At 54.7% G+C, this 20342-nt stretch overlaps 1 protein-coding gene across 2 annotated transcripts in view; it reads right to left on the bottom strand.

Annotated features, from left to right (window-relative positions):
* Window positions 1-2040: 2040 nt before the first annotated feature.
* The window catches only part of IL4R (interleukin 4 receptor), a 39199-nt gene continuing 20897 nt past the window's right edge, over window positions 2041-20342 (bottom strand). For both annotated transcript variants that reach the window (XM_087417177.1, XM_087417175.1), the window contains 8 exons: window positions 19606-19744; window positions 17894-18045; window positions 16717-16868; window positions 11920-12076; window positions 8885-8984; window positions 6917-6995; window positions 5440-5489; window positions 2041-4633 (listed from right to left, as the gene is read on the bottom strand). In XM_087417177.1, the coding sequence (XP_087273303.1) occupies window positions 3094-4633; window positions 5440-5489; window positions 6917-6995; window positions 8885-8984; window positions 11920-12076; window positions 16717-16868; window positions 17894-18045; window positions 19606-19744 (2369 nt within the window). In that variant the 3' untranslated portion in view covers window positions 2041-3093. The remainder of the gene's footprint in view (window positions 4634-5439; window positions 5490-6916; window positions 6996-8884; window positions 8985-11919; window positions 12077-16716; window positions 16869-17893; window positions 18046-19605; window positions 19745-20342) is intronic.

Below are 20342 nucleotides of genomic sequence, written 5' to 3'. Positions count from 1 at the left end.
CTCTCATTGGCTCCTGCTTATGGGTGGCTTAGGTTTGAGGATTGGGGAGATTGAAGAGAGACTGGTTTCTATTGGACCGTGTTTCTCAGTGGCTGGGGCTCATGTGCATTTAGGCCAAAATGTAAATTGCTCACTCCAGCCCCCATCCTGCCTGACCTTATTCCCCACCACTGTCCCTGGCTCACTGCACTGTAGTTGATCTTTCTGAACTGTGAACATGCCAAACTCCTCATGCCTCAGGGCCTTTGCACTTGCTCTAACCTCTGCCCAGAAAGCTCTTCCTCTGTCTGTCCTGCCTTCCTCCAGTCACTGAGGGCTCGGCTCAAATGTCACCTCCTTAAAGACCTCCCTGTTAGCTCCCCACTCTCAGACCCCTATTTTCTTCATAGCACCCTTCAGTGTCGACAACTTTTCCTTTGTCTTTTCTGCCTCTCTGCCTCCTCCTTCCTGTGATAAGCTGGAGAAGGGGGTTGGGAAAGCAAGAGCAGTGGCCTTTCTCCAGCTTCCCTGAACCTGGGAGCGTGGGTTTACATTGGGGCGAGAGGTGGGGGGTGTCTCTGCCTCCTCCTCCGTTCTAGCCTCCCAAAGCCCAGCCAGTGCTGTAACGTGAGCCTCGGCTGACAGCTGGGGTCTCTTGCTCCTAAGAGCCTGGGGACAGAACAGTGAGTCCAGCCTCAGTTCTGTGTTGGATTTCCGACCCACCCACCTCTCCACCACTCCCACAAACATATTTTCTCTGTTTGCTGCTTAACTTTAAAATGTGATTTTCTGAGATGCCCAGACAAAGTGGATTGGAGCTGACATTTAGTAGGTGCCGTGCTGTCCATGGTGGCTGGGAGACCTGGGTTCAAATCCTGGCTCCAGGACTTCCTAGCTGTGTGGTCCTAAGCTAAACCCCAACCTCTCTGGGCCTGCTTCCTCATCTGCACAATTGGGATAACAACTGAACCTGCCCACTAGAGCTTCGACATAGGGGATGTATAGCACTTAGCAGATTGCTTAGCCCTAGATAAATAGTTATTTTTATTTTAAATTATTATATTTTATTATAAAGAGCTCTTGAAGGAAAAAGTCCAGAGAGCTAGTTCGTACTCTGCCATTCACTGTGTGACCTTGGGCAAGTCCCTCTTCCTATCTAGCGCTGTTTCCCCATCTGAAAATCGTGTGGAGAGGGTGACCCCAGCAGTGAACGGGATAGATTTGGGCTCAGCACGAAGGAGGCACTTCTAGCAAACATCAGGCTGCATGTGAGGTAGTGAGCTCCCCATCACTTCTAGTGCACTGTGGAGAATGCAGAGCAGGGAGGAACCTCAAACAGCCACGCCCCTCATTTTGCAAGTGTGGCCGTCAGGGCAGCTACTCAGAGACCAGAGTGATCACAGACAAAGACCTTAAGGTCTCCTGCCTGCCTGTCTCAGGCCCACTCCATCACGCTGTCTGCCCGGATGTCGAGCACAGATCACCTATGGAGAGCCTGGCAATGGAGACACTGCCTGGGTTCAGCTACCAGCCTGCCACGAACTAGCTGCATGAAAACTAACTTGACGCTCGGCAAAGTGTAGCAGCTGCTGCCAGTGCCACAGCTGCATCTCCTTGATGCACCAAAGGCTGCTCCAACATCTCCAACTGCCAGTCTGAGGGCCTATTTCCTGGAGCAGCGGGAAGTGCTAGGGCATTAATGCCCCTGGAAGCAGCCCTCAGCCAGACAGAGGGGAGCTGGTGGACAGGCACCCTAGCACCCCACCTGTGCGGACACCTCCAGGCATGCGCTGTGCATGGTCCCAGAGCTCCTAGGGGGGTTGAGTGTCAGCTGTGCACGCCGGCACTCTGGTAACGCTCTTTACTGCCTCCCGCCCTTCCCTGCCTCCCTTCCCCGCTCCCAGGCAGGGTTTCCTGGGATCACCTCCCGAATCAACTAACTGCACTTGATTCCCTGTCTCAGGGGAACCCAGAGACAGCAAGTTCCTTAACCTCCTGGTCCTGCTTCCCTTGACGGGAGGTTTCCATGAGCTAGCAGAGATGAGGTGCCCGCAACAGAACCCAGCAGTGTGTTTGTTTAATAAATGGAAAAACAAAAGGAGAGAAAGAACCTTCATTCACACAAAACTCCACCCCCTCCCGTTCCACCCTCCTCAGCAAACACAAATACCAGGAGACAAAACAATCTTTGAGACGCACACAAACAAGTGTTCCTCGACCTGAGGTCTGGGCCAACGTGCCGGCGAAACGTGCTGGTCCGCTGTCTGGAATGCCCCGCTCAGCCGGGTCACGGGATGTGAGCCACGCTCTCTGGTCTCTGTGGCTGCCAGCAACGGTATCCCCGGGGGCACGGACCAGCCCCAAGGTAGCTGGGCAGGTTCACTCTGGGGATCCCATACCTAAAAGGAGCCCCCAGCCTTACAGTTGTGTGGGGACCTGACAGCAGATTGTCATGACGTGCTAATCACAATGTTTCGTGTCCTTCTCTGTTACCCCCACTTGGTTAAGCACCCCTGATCCTGCCCAGATCCTGCCTCCTAGGTGCAACCTAATGAAGCTCTGCTGAATGAATGGGCACCTCTGGGCAAATAGCCACCCTTCCGGGACCTCAGTTTCCCATCAGTTTCCCAAGGCCTCCTGAGTCCTTCCCCCGTTAGCGTGATCAGTTTCTAGGCTCAGTGTCTAATCCAGTGAGACGGCGGCAGCTAATCCTGGGATGGGGCCAGAAATGGGTACCAGAGTATAAGGTGGACAAAGTGCGCACTGGGCAGGGACGACAGGGACAGCACGTTGGAGAAGCTGTGGACCGATGAAGTGGCCAATGGCTCGTTCACAAGCCCAGGTGCCCAGGGACCTCCCGACCCCCACAGGCGCCTGCTGTGGGCGTGGCTGCCCAGCGCTCTCCACCCTGGCGGGAAGTGGTGAGCTCAGGCCAAGGTCGGGAGCAGGGGGGGTCAGGTCTCTGTAGCCCCAGATGGGACAGCCTCACAGCTTCATACCACGGTTCTCCGAGTCTTTCTCTGGCAGCCCGCTGCCTTCCAGGGGGAGGCGTTTCGCAGGCATGGGTAAGGCCCAGTCCTCACCTGCCGGCCTCAGCAACCAGAGGGCACGCACCTAGGAAGTGCTCATGCACGGGGGCCCTGTGGAGAGCAGGGCTGCCATTTTGGGGCTCTGGCTTGAGCTCTGAGCACTGCTGGGAGCAGGCTGGAAGAACAGTGAGGATTTATGCTCCTCTGAGACCCCCAAGGGTGCCAGGGAGGCCGGAGAAAGGCTGGCCTCCAGGGGAACCCCACCTGGCGGGGGGTCCAGGGCCCTCAGGGGGCTCACTGGCGGCGAGGACCTGTCTCCACAGCAGCAGCCACAGCAGGGGCTGGCCACGACGTGGGCCTCGCCACGCTCCTCCTGGCCGTGACACTGCTTTAGGTGGCCGCACAGGTGGCAGGTGAGGGCTGAGTAGACAATGCCACTGCCCAGGTCGTCCCCGAGGGAGTCTGTGGCCTGCTCCGGGGAGAGCGGGGGTTTCTGTCTGTCCTCCCCCTTCCCCACGGGCTCCAGACCAGGGCAGTCTGGGGAGCTGCTGGGGAGGCGTGAGTTCTGAGGGCTGGGAGGTGGCTCCACATCCAGTCCAAAGGTGAACAGGGGCATGGGGCCTGGGGCAGCGGCCCCAGGGCCACCAGGAGTGAGGCTCTGAAAGGGCCTGTAGCCCCCCTCCCCGCTGCTGGCCTCAACCCCAGACGCCCCTGGGCAGACGGCACCACCAGCCAGCAGGCCGGAGAAGGCCTTGTACCCAGCTTCTCGAGAAGGGCCGAAGCCCGCCGCCCCACCATCCTGGCCACTGCGCCGTTTCACCGCCTGCACAAACTCCCGATAGCCGCCGGTGGGGGCCGGGGTGGGGGCCGGGGCCACCCCGTGCTGGAGGACGCTCTGGCGGAGGATCTGCTCCCAGGTTTCCGGCTCAGGCTGGAGCGCAGGGGGTGGTTCAGAGGGCTGGGGGGGCGGGGGGGTGTTGGGGTCCACGTCCCCCAGGTGTTCGGCCAGCTGTGGCTGGGAGTCAAGCTCTCCAGGACCGGGGGACGGGCTCAGGAAGTTGCTGAAGCTACGGTAAGCGGGGTTGTCTGCCGTGGCAGCAGACGCCTCCATGGAAGCCAGGCCGGCTGGGCTCTGGGTCAGAGTCGCGGGAGGATTCGACTCCGGGTTAGAAGGCTGCTCCTTGCCCTGGGACGATGCACTTGAGAACTCGGCCTGGGGTATCTGAGCACTTCCGGAAGGTGGAAGAAGGCGGGACTCCCCCAAGCCGGCACTCTCACCCCCGAGAAGGTCCAGAAACAGGCTCTCTGTCAGCCGGGCTGTGATGCCCTCCCTGCCCCCCTGAAAGCTGCCCCCGCTGCTCTCAGGCGATGGGCAGAAGCTCCTTCTATCTTCCTCCATGTCCTCCTCCTCACTTGCCACCTGGGCCTCAAACAGCTCCACACACCGCACCACGCTGATGCTCTCTGGCCAGAGGATCGTCTTGCTGATCTCCACAGGGTGCCATGCTGACTTTCCGGGACCCTGAAAAGGCCCATTTCTGGCAGCCTTGGAGGAATCCTCATCCTTTTCTAGGCTGTGCTCCAGTAAACAGGGCAGGAGCTTGGTAAGACAAGTCTTCCAGCGTCTGCAAAAGCAAAGACAAGTTTGGTCAGGGTTCAGTTTCTCCACTTAGAAAACTCCTATTCATCCTTCAAAGCCCAGCTTGAAATCGCCCTGCACTGATATCTATCTATCTACTGCAGACATGCCTCCTGACTTTATATTCAATAATCTATCAGTCTATCTTCACTACTGGAGTGGGAACTCCTTGAAGGCAGGCCCTGTGTCTTACTTTGGGATTTCTGGAGCCTGGCGCATAACCTATCACCTAATACAAACTCAGTCTATTGAATAAGGAAAAGTCTGTCAAGGATGATATTTAAAATACTTATCAAGGCCACAGCATAAGTCATGACCAATTAGAATGGCTGTGGAGTCCTAGGGCTGGGGCAGCGTCCTGAGTCCCCTGCTGTGCTGAGAATAGACCCTTTAGTTACTGGATTGTGGGTAGTCCAGGAGGACCTGAGGGAGGAGTTAAGGAGGCCAGGATGATGGTAGGATACTCAAGGGTTGAGGATAGTGGCCATTTGCGAACCAGTATGCAATTACGTCAGCATTTTAACAACTGGCACAGCTGTGCTGGTTGTAAACTCTATCAGCCCCGCTCAGGCACTGAACCTCAGGGGGCCCAGCCAGCAGCCCACCTACCTACACCACCCCTCCTCCTGCCACCCCTCGAAGCCCAGCATCACAGGACAAGTGCTGAATGCCGAGAAAGAGAAGGCAGACGTGGAGGTGGGTTTCTGACTCCACACTCCAGGTGGGGCCCACTGCCCCAGTTCCACCACCTTCCAAATCCACGTGGGCTACGACCTAAGTGCATATACGTACGGGCACTTGGCTGGTTCCTCGCCTCGGGTCCGCTTCCCCCACAGTGGCACCTAGAACACAGAGGCAGCCCATGAAACAGAGCCGAGTGGCCCTCCAGCCCAGCCCGGCGGACAGCAGCGCGCAGTCAGTGTTTGCTGCAGAGAGACTGTGAGCCTTGACGTCACCAGGTCTGAGGTCCCATCAGGTCACTTTAGCTCTCCGAGCCTCAGTGTCCTGAGAACGAAAGAGACTGCCCTAATACCGCGTTGCTGTGGCTGATGGCAAAAATGGCCACAGTACTCTGATGCTCCCCCCACCCTTGAATCTGGCCTGGCCACGTGACTGGCTTTGACCCACAGAACGTGGTGGAAGTGACACTGCGCCAATGGGGCCAGCCTGCTGGAGGATGAGAGGCACTTGGCTTAGTCACCTCCACTGCCCCAGGTGAGAGGCAGCAACTGCCAGAGCTGCGAGTGAGGCCACTGGGGACAGGCCCGGCCACGGTCTGCCCAGCCCAGCCCAGGATCCCTCTACCCACACCACCGCCCTGAGTCCAAACTGCCGACCTGCAGCAGCAAGAGCTACATAAATGATGGTGGTTTTCACCCTCTAAATTTCAGGGCGATTTGTTACACGGCAAAACTAGCTGACACATAAACAGCACTTACCATGTGCAGGACCCTGTAATATACGCTTTACACATATTGTCTCAGTGAATTCCAGCATCAGCCCTGCTAGGTAAACGCTACTTTAACCCACATAGGAAACTGAGACTTGGAGAAGTTAAGCAACTTGCTCAAGTCCATGCTGCAGGTAAGGGGCAGAGCCGGGGCTCAGGGCCAGCCCCACTGGACTCCAGACCCTGCCATAGGGTCCCTGGAGAACGGAGGACCTCAGACCTTCTGTTCTAGACAGGGCCTGTTTTCCCCTTCCCTCCTTCCTAGGGAACCCTGATACTACTCAGGCAACCCCACGTGGCCATCGAGTTGGGGAAGCTGACCCCACCCCTAGCTCCGGGGGGACCACCTGGCTGGTCTCAAGGTATTCTCACTCTTTTATAGGTCTGGGAAAAGGGCATGTAGAGCAATTCAGACCAAAGAGAACTGAGGAGAGATCTGCTGGTGTTTCTGGACAGTTTCCTGCTCTCAAGAGGAAGACACAGGAAGCCTGTCCCCTCTTCCTCTCCTTTTGGCCTCCTGTTCTGGTCCAGGCATCCCTCCAGGAGATGATCTCCTCCCAAGGGAGGGAAAAAAACCAAGAGACCAACCCCAGAGGAACCCCAGGCTGAAAGAATAGCCATGGAAGCGGAGGGGAGGGGAGTGAAGGCCTCTGGGCTCCTAGTGACGACATTAAGCTGCTGAATCAACCTACCCTGAAACCGTCCTGACTTCTCACGCGCAATTCCAAAAGCCAATGAATGTCCTTAACATCCCAGACATCTGAATCATATTTCCTGACACGCGCAGGCCAAAGCGTCCTAACCCACCGACTCTCCTACCTGAGGATCCTGGATGACAATAGCCACGAGGGGGCTGTGGGCTGGGTTGGGAATCTGGTCCCACCATTCTTTCTTAATCCTGAAAAAGGAAAGGAAAAGGTGTTGGTCTTCAATCATTGACAGGTTGATGCTCCTCCCATAAAAATCATCATGGTCGCCAATACTTATTAGAGGTCAGAGACCATGCTGGTTGTTTCTGGATGTCTCCCTAACTCCACAGCAGCTTCTACTGCTAACCCCTCCTACAGATGAGGAGACTGAGGTCCAGAGAGGTAAAGTGACAGCTGGCAGGCAGAAGAGCCAGGGTCACGCTCCAGCATTCTGCTGCCCAGAATGGAGTTCCTACCGTGGTCACCTCTGTCCTCAGTGGGAACAAGCCCCAGGGACTTAAGAGAGACTCAAGCTGCAGAAAGAGACTTCTGGGTTTCCCTGTCAATTCCCCTCTCTCTGGAGCAGCGGAGGGCACGGTACCAGACAGGGGCCTGGGGTGGCCAGAGAAGCTGAGGGAACCCAGGAGGAAACAGCTTCCTTCTCTCTCCCTGGGTCTGCCTGGAGCCAGAGAGCGTCAGGCTGGGAGGAAAGGTTCTCCGATCATCTCTGGATGAGCCTCTGCCTGCTCCACTCAGTTGACACGCATTTATTGAGCACCTACAATGTACCACTCACTGTGCCAGGCCTCGGGGACACTACAGTGAACAAGACAGACAAAAACCCTGCCCTCGCAGATGTGACCTTCTAGAAGAGGGAGACAGACAAGCAGATATAGAAATGCTTATATGACATCATTCATTCATGGCAATAAGTATCACGCATAAAAATAAAGAAGATTAGGGAATAGAGAGGAATGGAGAGTGTGATCCAGGAAGGCCTCTCGGAGGAGGTGACCTCTGAACAGCAACTGAAGGTGGTGGAGGAGGGAAAGGGCTTCTGAGGCAGGGGCACAGCAAGCGCAAAAGCTCCGAGGGAAGAACCTGCTTGGTGCATTCAAGGAACAGCAAGGAGGCTGGAGGGCTGCAACATAGGGAGTGGGGTGGGAGAGGGACAGGTGAGGGGGAAACTGAGGCTCAGAGGAGGGTCGCTCAGAGGCATCAGCAACAAGACGTGGAGAGGGCAACTTCATTCCCTGACACCTACTGTGTGCACGGCAAAGTGCGGGACACACGCCCACGTCAATCCTCGGCCATCGCCAATCCTCATGTGGGGAGCTGGGACTTGCTAGTCCCATTTCAGAGATGGGAGGCCTGAGCCTCTAAGACTCCACAATTCCAAGTGCTCGAACTCACTGGAAGCAAGGCTCCTTCTACCTCCACCCACCGTGACCAGGACTCTCTTAGGACTCTTAGGACTGACGAGATATGTTCTCCCCGTTACTCTCAACCTGCAAAGGAGGGATCCACGGCTGACGGAGGTTCAGCAACCTGTCGGTCACACAGCTACCGACTTCCGGGATCCGAACCCAGACCAAGGCCAGGATCCGAACCCAGGACTCCTGACTCCATCAGGGCAGTAGTGTAGAATTCCTCTGTCTATGGCCATGTGCCCCCAAGCCTCTGGACTGTACCCTGGACACCCAGGGGGATGTCCTTCCGCCAAAGGAAGGTCCTTTCCTAGCTCTTCCCCTGGCCAGCTCATTCCCCCAGCTAGGTCTCAGCTCAAATATTGCCTCGCGATCCAAAACAGCACCCCAGAACATAGCTCCCCTCGCCCTGGCACATCTCCTTCAGAGCATGGAAAACGGTCGTCGGTATTGGTTGGCCTGGCACCTCTGTCTGCCCACAAGGAGCACAGGGTCCTGGTCGGTCTTGTTCTCAGCTGTTGCCTCAGTGCCTCGTGCACAGTAGCTGCTCAATAAATATTTCTTGTTGGACGAAAGGACTGCAAGCCGACAGATCAGAAGGAGAACTCTCGCCCGCCCCACACCCCAGAGGGGCTCGCTCGGCGGCATCCCGTGCGGAACGCGGGACTCACTTGATGATGCTGAAATAGCAGGACAGGCAGACGGCCAGGATGACAATGCAGGAGATGCTGACGCCAAGCGGGAGGCGCTGCTCCAAGGGCTGCTGGTAGTCTGCAAGCAGGAGGGAAGCTGTGAGCCTGCGTCGGGCTACGTACGCTGGTCTCCATTTCCCAGAGCTGGGACCGAGGCCTCAGGAGAGTGTCCTCTGACACCCTGTGTGGTCTGGCGGCCACCAAGCCCCCCTGCCGCATCCCCTCTTACTCTCCCCCTCTTGCGCTGAGCCCTCATCATACTCCTTGTCCCTTGCTCCTCCAAAGCTCAGCGCCACCTGAGGCTCTTTTTTTTTTTTTTTTTTTTTTAAAGATTTTATTTATTTTATTTTTTCCCCCCAAAGCCCCAGTGGATAGTTGTGTGTCGTAGCTGCACATCCTTCTAGTTGCTGCATGTGGGACTCGGCCTCAGGATGAACAGAGAAGTGGTGCCTCGATGCGCACCCGGGATCCGAACCCGGGCCGCCAGCATCGCAGCGCGCGCACTTAACCACCAAGCCACAGGGCCGGCCCTACCTGAGGCTCTTGAACCTGCTGCTCCCTCTCTCCTGAAGCACAGAGGTCATGTGCAGGGCCCCTGGAGCTGGGCGACCTGAGTTCCAAGCCCGACTCTGTCATATCCTTGCTGGTGACCCCGGACAAGTCCCTCACCCTCTCTGTGCCCCGGCTTCCTCATCTGTACCATGGGGTCATCTCGTAGGGCTGCTGTGAGGATTACACGATTTACAGACACTGCACGCGGGACAGCGCCCGCACGTCCGTAAGCATTTGCTGTTCTCATCTTCGCACAGCTGGCCCCTTCTCCTCATTCGCCTCCCTGTCACCCGCTCCAAAAAGTTTTCCCCACACCCTCTCTACTGTCGCCCCTCCCATCACTCCATCCCCTGACGCTGCTCTATTTTATTCCCAGGCTGACTGTCTTCCAGATCTCCATCTCACTGATTGATTTGTTTGTTTACTCGTTTACTTTCTGTCTCCCCCTCCAGAACGTCAGTTCCATGAGAGGAGAGATGTTCGTCTAGTTCACCGCTGATTCCCCAATGTCTGGCACAGGGCTAAGCACACAGTAGGAGCTCAGTAAATATGGTGGAGACAATGAATGCACGTCCAGCACGTGGTATCTGTTCCATACAAGCTGCTTCTCTTCCCTTCCCCAGGTCAATGGTAGAATCAGATCAGTTCAACAACACGTTCCCCAGCCCTCACTGTGCGCCCAGCCCTGTGCTGGGCACTGGAGACGCAGACAGAGTGGACCCTACCTGTGAGCCCCAGCCCAGAGCGGGAGACAGACGGGTCAAGAGATATCTATGGGACAAATGAGCAATGTTGAGAGGGACATGTCGCAGGCTGGGTCAGGGTGACTGCCAACCGCCACTGTGTCCAGCACACTGAAGAATCCTTCTTCCACTGAATGCTCACGGCAGCCCTTACTCCTCCCCATCGTACAGATGGGGGCAGCCGCCCCTACCCACCAGTCACCTCCCCTTCCTCCTTGCCAGGCAGCAACGTGCCCACCCTGAGGTCTGGCCACTCATGATTACTCTATTCCCCTCTCCAGACTTTTGAGTTCCCAGCCTCCCTTGCCATTAGGAGAGGCCACGTGGCAGTCCTGGCCAATGAGACACAAGGGGAAGTCTGCTAGGGAAGCTTCCGGAAAGATTTTTGCTTCATGATAAAAGAGAAAGATTCGGGAGGTGCACTCTCTCGTGGCAGTCTTTCCTTTCCTTTGGGCCCTGGGGCATGAGGGTGTGTGCAGCAGCCAACTTGGGGCCAGGAGGTGACAAGTCTAAGGATAAAATGCCACCATGCTAAAGATGGTGGAGAAAAAAGACAAGACTCTGGGTGACATCACTGAGCTGCTGTGTAAAGCTGGGAAGGCCCACCTGTAAGACTTCATGTCATGTGAGATAATTTAATATTTTTATTGTAAAAGCCATGTGTGATAGAGTTGTAAAGATTGTTTGGGGGGGTGCAGCTACCAAGAGAGGGACTACATGTCCCAGAATCCCTTGCAGCCATGTGTCTGCGCGTTATCAGTTTCACCAATGGAACTCCAGAGAAAGTGATGTGTGTCACTTCTGGGCTCAGGCTTTTAAGAAGCAGGTGTGGTCTCCCTGCTCTCGCTCCCCTTCTGCTGGCTGGAGGCCGACGATGGCAGGGCCCTACAGCAGGGATCTTAATTTGGGGTCCACGGACCTCCAACAAGGCTGCAGAGAGAGTTCAGGGGTCTGGGAACTTGAATGGGAAAGAAATGACTTTATTTTCACTGACCTCTGCCACCTTGCATTTCCTCCCACTAGGAATGCAGGGAGCAAACCATAGCAATAGCATCAGCCCCTCAGCCCCCAATAGAAATCACAGCTATTCTCGTATTGCATTCCAGCTGCAGTATCATGAAACAGCATTTATGCTCACCTACTCTGAAATTATAGTATTTATGAGAACTACCACTAGATCTTGTTTTTAGTGTTAATAAAGAAGCATATATTCCCAGATAACAAATATATTTAAAAATATTTTTATAACCACATTTCAATAAAATTAGTTCCCTTGTAATCTTATGTATTTTATTTTATGCATTTAAAAACATTCTGAGATGGGGATCCACAGGCTTCACCAGACTGCCACAAGGGGGTCTAGGATACAAAAAGGTTAAGAATCTTTGCCCTAGAGAATGATGGCGCCACATGATGGACAGAGCCCCAGTGCCCAAATTTCCACAGGGAGGAAAACCACTCACAAACCAGCAACATTCACGTTGGACTGTTACTGGAGCAGGAAATACATTTCTACAGTATTAAGCCACAGAACTTGTGGGCTTATTTGTTACTATAGCCTACCCTGCCGACCCTGACTGGTACACCGTGTCAGCTGGTCATTCTGTTACCCGCAGTTAGAGGCATCTTAGGATACGGAGACCCAGAGGCTCAGCCCTGGGAAGTGTCTGTCCACAGAGTAAAAATGGGGAGCAGAGATTCTAACCGAGAGATACTCACAGTTACGCCACTTGACGCTGGGGGTCCACTCACTCCAGGTGCCGTTGTAGCTCTGAGCCAAGGCCTTCACCCGTGCGCTGTAGGTAGCCCCAGACTTCAGGGTGCTGGCTGCGATGCGGAGGACGGGATCCAGGTAGGTCACGTCATAGATTTTGAACTGGTAGAGGAAAGGGAGACATGAGCACACCAGCTATGGGGGAGGGGAGTACCAGCTCCCACCCTGGCTGCCGTCCTGAGATGACCCCGCAGGGTTTAAGAGCCACCAGCCTGGGTATTTGGTTATTCCCTCCACTCAGGCCTATGGTGCCGCCTCCACTACTGTGACCAGAGTTGAGCGAGATGGGGCAGGGGATCAGCCTTCCCTCTGGCTCCCCCACTGATCAGCCACGTGACAGGACCGGAGCAACCTTTCTGAGTTTTAGTTTCCTCATCTGTAAAACGAAGATAAGACACCCTACTGCCACTTTCTGGCTGCGTGACCTTAGGGAAGTGACGTAACCTCTCTGCACCTCAATGTCCTTTCTGTAAAACGGCGATAATAAGAGTGCCTACCTCCCGGGGTTGCTGTGATGATGAAAGGGGCTAATACAGGTGAGCACCTAGGACAGGGCCTGGCATGCGCGGAGCACGAGAGTGACCTTTCTGAAGCACAGATAGGGTCACCGCGTCCCTCTCTTTCCTTCATGAGCTCTCTCGAGCCTCCACAGTCAGGCCCAAACTCACTGGCCTAGAATCTCAGCCCCATCCAACCTAGTCCCCAGGGCAAGGGACTTCCAGGATCTGTTGTTGGGTGGAAAAGGTAACATGAAGATTAGTGTGTGCTGTCTGCTGCCTTTTATGTTAAAAAAAAAAAAAAGGGAGCAGGCAGTGACGGTGGCAGACAGACTCTGAGATGGCCCCGTGACCCCACCTTGTGTAACCCCCTCTTATTGAGTGTGGGCGGGCCCTGTGACTTGTTCCTAAGCAAGAGAACATGGCAAAGGTCACAGGTGCATAGGGATTACACACATGTGATGACTCCAGGTCAGACTGTAATTCCAGCTTCCTAAGAGACTCTCTCTTTTGCTGGCCTTGAGAAGGCCACCAGAAAGGAAGTGAGGGCGGCCTCCCACCAAAGGCCAGCGAGAACCTGAGGCTCTCAGTCCAACAGCCCATAAGAAACTGAATGCTGCCAACATCACCAGAGCTTGGACATGACCTTTCCCCAGTTGAGCCTCAGGTGAGACCGCAGCCCCGGCTGACTCCTGATTGCAGCCTTGTGAGATGCTAAGGAGAGGACTCAGCTAAACTGTGCCCAGACTCCTGACCCCCAGGAACTGTGGGACAATAAGTGTGTGCCATTCAAAGCAGCTACCTTTGTGGTAATGTTATTATGTAGCAAGAGAAAAGTAACACAGTGATTACTTTTCTATTGTATCGTGTATTGTGTAGCACCAACATGAACACACGTTTGCTTGTATAGGCACACACTCTCTGGAAGGACACGCCTGCCTCCAAGGCCTCTGCCTGCTCTAGCCTGGCCTTCCTTTCCCTCCTGGCAAGAGATGGGAGCAGAGGTCAACATCTGGAAGAGGGATTGGACGTTAGGGTTGAGGGAGAAACATATTCCCTATCTAAGTCCTTTCGTACCATCTGAATTTTTTACTGTATGTCAATATTACTTTTATAAAAAAAACTTTAAAAAATAAAAAATGAAGTAAAATTTGTGTTCCAGATTGATTCTGACAGAAGGTAAGACTGGCCTGAATCCTCTGCCTGGTGCTCCTCCCCCAGCAGGGTCCGTCCCTGTGCAGCCCTCCCTCCTCCTTTGGCCCCAGCGGCCCCTTCCCAGCTCCTGGCAGCTCCGCTTCTGTTTGCGGGTTGGAAGCTTGTTTGGGGAAATGGTGTCAAGAGAGCTGAGGGGAGGTCTGCACAACGAGGTTGCCGGAGAAGTGGAGGGCAGCTGGGGCTTCCAGCGGAGCTGAGGATGGGGCGGGAGCTGCGGGGGGAGACCAGGGCAGGCAGAGGACACTCGCACTTTCTGTCTTCCTTTCTTTCCAAATATGGGTAAGCAGGAAGCAAGAGCTGGACCTAGTTCACCAAAGGAATCACATACCCTGGACTGGAGCAGGAGACTGGGAAATGTTTTACTAAGGAAAAGAAGAGAAGTCAGAGCTTGCCAGGAACTTCTGTCAGTTTGCTTGTTTTTTAACCAAAAGGCCAGGTGTTCGGGAGACCGCTGAGAAAGATCCAGGGGAGGAAACAACACAGGCTCTGGAGTTCAAATCCCAGCTCTGCCATGTTCAGCTGTGGGACCCTGGGCGAGCATTCCACCTCTCCAAGCCTCAGCGTCCTCATCACTAAAACGGAGAGACGAACACCTTCCTACCCGCAGGGCTCTCACAACCACGGGTGATAATATATGCCATGCCTGGCACATAGTGGGCACATGAGAAATGGTAAACATAACCATCAGGAGCGTGGCACTCATGACCCTGAATAGACTTGTGGCCTCAGTTTTTGCTTTTTCACTGCACACATTCCCACATCCCCATAATCCTCAGATATGCCATGAATTTTCATACCTCCAAGCCTTTGCTCATGTAGTTCCCTCTGCCTGGGCCAGCCCCGAGCACCCACACGACCAGTGAGCCACAGCCCGGGCACACTGACCCATGCTATCCACTGGCTGGAGTTCAGCACTAGGTCCTAAACCTGGCTGTGCTTCCGCCAGCCCCGTCCCTGCCGCCTCTTCCTCAGAGTTCCCTCTGGGGAGCCCCCCTCCCTCATTCTCAGCCCATCTGGTTTGAGATGAGCTGACCCCACCTGCCGCTCTAGAGGTGCCAATCAGAGCACCGCACCTGCACCCTCTCCCCTGCCCACAGCCTGCGACCAGTTCAGAGACTGGCTCGTGACGCAAGCCAGCAACTGAGCCCTGGCCCCAGGACTTTTACTGGGACTACCTGGAAAGAAAAACTTTTCCCCCTGCGGCTTTGGGATGTAGGCCCGGAGCTGCTAGTGGGCATATCGGCCACGACCTGAGGGAAAAGCCCGCCTAAATGAAGCCAGCACAGAATACAGCAGGGCCAAGGGCTGGAGATGCCTGGAACCTGGATCCAGCCATGACACACACAAATACCACTTCTTTGGACCCCACGGCTCATACCCCTCTCTTCCCTCCAGCCTATCCCCTGAACCAAGCCCTGCACGGGCCCTGACACGGGAGAGAGATTTATCGACAAAACCGAACCTGCCTCTTGCCTTGGCGTTTGTGCCACCCTGCTCTCCCCAGCCGCCTCGAGCCTCCGCTCTGTCAGCCTGGCTGCCCACTTCCTGTCCCAAACCCCACGTCCTGGCCCAGCGCCAGGGGGAAACCACACCTGAGAGATGTAAATCGACACCCACACCTCCTCTGGTGGCCAGGAAGAGAGGGGGCAGCGACAGAGGCTGAGGTGGGAGCTTAAGACGTCTGGGGCCTGCTCCCCGGTGGCCGAGGCCAGGCAGCCTGGGTCCCAGGACACGACACAGCTCAGAGCAGGCCCTTGATGACTCTGAGCGAGCAAGTTACAGACCAGGGCGTGGGGGCGAGGCGGATGGGCTTTCTGAGGCCTGCGGGCCTCAGGAGAGAGGAGGAGGACGTTGGCGACGTTCTCTGTGCCAGGCAGGGGTGCGTGTCTCTGTCACACCCTGCGCTCTCAACAGGCCCGAGGGGCAGCTACTCCTGTTACCCCGTTACAGCTGAGGAAACAGAGGTACAAGGAAGTTAAGCGACATGCTCAAGGTCACATAGTGGGCACATGGCAGGGCACGTACTGGAACCCAGCTCTGTAGGACACAGGGACACGGTGTTCCAATGTTCCCCCAACGGGAATGTCTGAGGGGAGAACATGGTGGGGGGGAATGATCTCTACCCCCACCTGCAACTAAAATAGAGGGGGCCAAGCCAGCCCTTATGGACTGCCCTGCTATGACTTACTTGAGAGTCTCCTGTCAATCAGCACTCTTTTTTAAAATGTCAATACATTTATTTAAAAAGGAACCTGGGGCTGGCCTGGTGGCGCAATGGTTAAGTTCGCACACTTCGCTTCGGCGGGCCGGGGTTCGCGAGTTCGGATCCCGGGCGCAGACCAACGCACCACTTGTCAAGCCATGCTGTGGCAGCGTCCCATATAAAGTAGAGGAGGATGGGCACAGACGTTAGCCCAGGGCCAGTCTTCCTCAGCAAAAAGAGGAGGATTGGCAACAGATGTTAGCTCAGGGCTAATCTTCCTCAAAAAAAAAAAAATTAATTAAAAAAATAAATAAATAAAAAGGAACCTGCTGTCACTGCTTTGACTGGAAAGTAAGCATCAGGTGCCCTGAGTATCGCATAACAGTAAATGCAACGGGAACCAGGAACCAAGCAACGATGTTACATTACAGCTGAACTTGTTTCCTGGGGGAGGCTCTGAGCCTGCAGTCTCCTCTCTCTGTTAAACATCATCTGGGGTTAGTAAACCGACCAGCTCAGCTGAGACACCTCTCATGACCAGTCAGGGTAGGGGGAGCCCACGAGGAAGAACTGTCTCACTCTGGAACTTGGTGACTTAAGTGGCTGTTGGAGGTACCACCTCAAGTCTCAGGGAAACACAGAGCTGGCCCAGACCTCTCCTTTACACATGAGGGGCAGGGCCCAGAAATAACGCCCCTTCTCTGCACACTGGGAATCAGGGCCCTGCACAGAGGCAGGGTAGAAGCCAGGGCTCTGGCCCAGGGCTGAGTCTCTCCCTCGACGTAGGCCCAAGAGGTGGTGCAGAAACCCCCTGGGGAGCCACTCACATCCGCGGGGTCATCTTCATTGGAGATGTTGACCAGGTAGGTGAGCTCAGAGTACAGGTAATTCTCCAAAGGGTACGGGTTGCTCCACGTCAGCAGCCACGTATGGGAGACGTTGGCGTGAACCATGAGGTTTCTGGGCGCCCTGGGCTTCACTGCGGAGAAGCAATGCCTGGTGAGGGGCTCGGCTGGGCGGAGGAGGCGGCCCACCCGGCCTGCAGACCCCGGGGCATTGGGATTGTCAGCCAACACCACATCCACAGGACATGTATGGGTACCACATAGATTTAGAGTCATAACAGAGAATTACAATCACAACACTGACACTTAGGTTGCTAAAATTCATCTTAAGCACGTTAGCGATTATTAACTACCCTCCTCAGTGAATGCAAAATGCAGAAGCCAAAGTAACCCAAACTCCGGCTTCTTTCCTCTCATCCTTCACACTTGTGGCCATACCTGTATATTATATTATTTACTAAGGATTTTTCTTTATTTTGATTCATGTGTTTTAAAACTTAGTCTCTTTTTAAGCCATCGTATCCTTGGGATCACAGGTACATAATCTGCATTAAAATCAACATACACATGTAAAAATTATTTTCATTCATGAATTCGTTCGTGGGTCGATTTAAATAACTCCCCGACCACCAGCGGGATGAGTATGCCCTTCAGGAACTGCTGATGGTGGGGCGAAGATGTGAGCTCTGCGAGAATGCTGCACCTGCTACTTAGGAGCTGTGTGACCTTAGGCAGGTTACTTGCCTTCTCTGTACTACAGTTGATTCAACTGCAAAATGGGAATAATAACTCTCTTCTCGAAACTGAGGCTCAGAGAGGTAATGTGACTTGCCCAAGGTCACACAGCAATAAACGTTGTTTTCAACTCCTGTCACTACACCCCAGCAAGTTCATGGGGAATTCCTGTGGGGACTCTGGGTACCAGGATAATGTCAGCCTTCCGTGGTCCAGACTGTCTACTGAAGGGAGCCTGATATACTGCTGAGCCCAACCCCATTTCAAAGATGAGAGGACTGCGCCCCAGAAAGCAGCAAGAACTCCACCAGGTTTGGGAATAGGTAGAAGGCTGCTTGGACCCCCCTCCCCCCAGTGGAGCCCACCCCCTGCCCCCGAGCCCAGCCGGCTGCGGGAACACCTGCGCCCCGCCCTGCCCGCTCACCACGCTTGCCCGGCATGAAGGAACTGCTCCACAGTGGCTGCTTCCCCGCCCACAGGTCCAGCTGATAGATGTCCTCGTTGACTATGCTGTCCATCAGCATACTGCACACACACACCGCGCCTTCTTTGTTCTCGGGGACACACGTGAGGTTGCTGCCGAGACAGGTGCTGTGTTAGTCTGGTCAGGCGACCCACAGGGGTCCCGGGGACATGCCTCAAGGAGCCACACGCTCTTCCAGCTTCCTGGTCACCCTGCCTCAAGGACCAGATCTGGACACTTGGGGGCAGAGTGTCCAGGGTGTGGTGGGACAGTGGACGAGGACCGCCTTCCCTGCTGGCCACGCCCCTCCCACATCCACCATGGACTCTTATATGCCCTGGGCTGCAGCCCTGCTCCCGGGACTCAGCTCATCCCGGAAAGCCAGTGAAAGGGAAGAACCCGTGGCATTAAAGAATTGATCAGGACCTGTGTGTCTGTCCCAGCGTACCTCTGGGTGGCACATTTATCCCAGGGTACAGCAAACTATGGCATGATTTGCATGCTGCCTGTAGGCACACGCCCTGTGCACCACAGCATAATCCTAATACGCCGCCAAAAACAGTCAACCCTGCGTCCCATGGGCTGGCAAACATTTTCTGTAAAGGGACAGATAGTAAATATTTTGGGTTTTGAGGGCCATACCATTTCTGTCCCAACTACATAACTCTTCTGATGTAGCACCAAAGCAGCCAGCCACAGAGAGTACATAAACGAATGGGCATGGCTGTGTGCTAATAAAACTTTATTTATAAAAACAGGTAGTGGGCCGGATGTGGCCCAAGAGCCATAGTTTGGGGATCCTTGGTCTAGGCCAATGTACCACATGCAGAAGCACAGCCCATCCACCTTAGTATATGCTGGAATGCCACCTCTGTCAGTGTACCCTATATTCTGGTGTGCTGTCTATCCCAGTGTGTACGCTCGTGTACCCGAATATGTACCCACGATCACCACCTGTAACAGCACCTCGTGTGCCATCGATTATCCCAGTGACCCACCTGGAACAATGTACCCCACGTTCCATGGTCCGCCCACATCACAGTGAACTCCACCACTAACACTGTACCCCCAAACAATGGTCTGGCCCAGCAGTTCTCAAAGTGTGGTCCAGGGGCCGCTAGGTCAAACTATGTTCAAAATAATCCTAAGACATTATTTGCCATTTCACTCTCTCTCTCACAAGAGTACAGCGGAGTTTTCCAAAGGCTACATGACGCGTGACAAGGTCACTGCTCTGACGGCTTGTTGAACGTGGGCTTGTGTGCTGTTCCGATTTAAAATTTCTGTTTTAATTTCTAAGAGGGTAAATATTGATAGATATAAGCTACCTAGACAAAAGCTTTTGGGATCCTCACTAATTTTTAAGTATGCAAAAGAGTCCTGAAACCAAAAATTTGAGAACTGCTGGTCTAGTGCAATATTCCATCCACATCCACATGCCACACACCTCGGGGACAGTGTGCTCGGGGCACTGTGACATACTCGTGGTCTCCTACATACGCAGCGCCCCAGGGCGCCTCGCCTCTGACCCTGTGCCAGGGAGCCCCAGCAAACTGCATTAGCATCACGCACTGCAGGGCGCCACCCAGACCAGGGGAACTCCTGGGGCAAACCCTCGGGGCACAGTTTCCCCGGACACCCCCCCCCGCCCCCCGCCCCCGGCCCAGGCTTACTCATAGTTCTCGTCATTCAGCTTGTAGGACAGGCGGAGCTGGGCACTGCAGTTGGTGGGACCGTCCATCTCCCACTCACAGGTGGAGGTGTGGATGTAGTCGGAGAAGCAGACGGGCAGATGCAGGACCTTAACGCTCCCTGGGGAGACACAGGAGCACTCTGAGCAGCCGGAGCCCCACAAACAAGAGGGACACGTCGGAAACCAGCCGCAAAGGAACAAAGCTTTCCGCTGCTCGGGATGCGAATGGCTTTTCTGGGAGAGGTCGTCAGTATCTCCAACACGTTTTCTAATTACTAATGCTAATTACTTGCATCACCATTTGCATACCATTATGAGGCAGAAGTTACAGAGGGCTGGGCCAGTTTTATTTTTTTTTTTCCTCCCATTCATTCAGGAATGAGGAGACTTCCACCCAAGCTAAGCATTTGACAACAGACAGGACAGGTGGAGCTGAATTGGCACCTCTCCACATCTTCTGGGAGGCCGGTAAATCAGCCCAGACAAGACCAAGGGGCCCACCATAAACAAGGAAACCACAGTCCCCGGCCCTCACAGAGTGGGGTCGGGCCCACAGCTCCTGGAGCTCCCCAGCTGGCACTGGGGTGACTCCTGAGGCTGAAGAAATACCCTGGGGTGCAGGGTCCGTCAGTGGGGATGGACCAAATGTACCCTCATCTGAGGCAAACGAAAGGAAAATGAAAGGAAAAATGGTGATAGTCTAAGGGGTGCTGTTCC

Source organism: Ceratotherium simum, chromosome 26 (assembly GCF_057802395.1).
Source record: "Ceratotherium simum simum isolate JZ-2026a chromosome 26, ASM5780239v1, whole genome shotgun sequence".
In the NCBI taxonomy this organism is placed as follows: domain Eukaryota; kingdom Metazoa; phylum Chordata; class Mammalia; order Perissodactyla; family Rhinocerotidae; genus Ceratotherium; species Ceratotherium simum.
The sequence above is the reverse complement of the archived record's forward strand: the minus strand, read 5'-3'. Positions and strand labels throughout refer to the sequence as shown.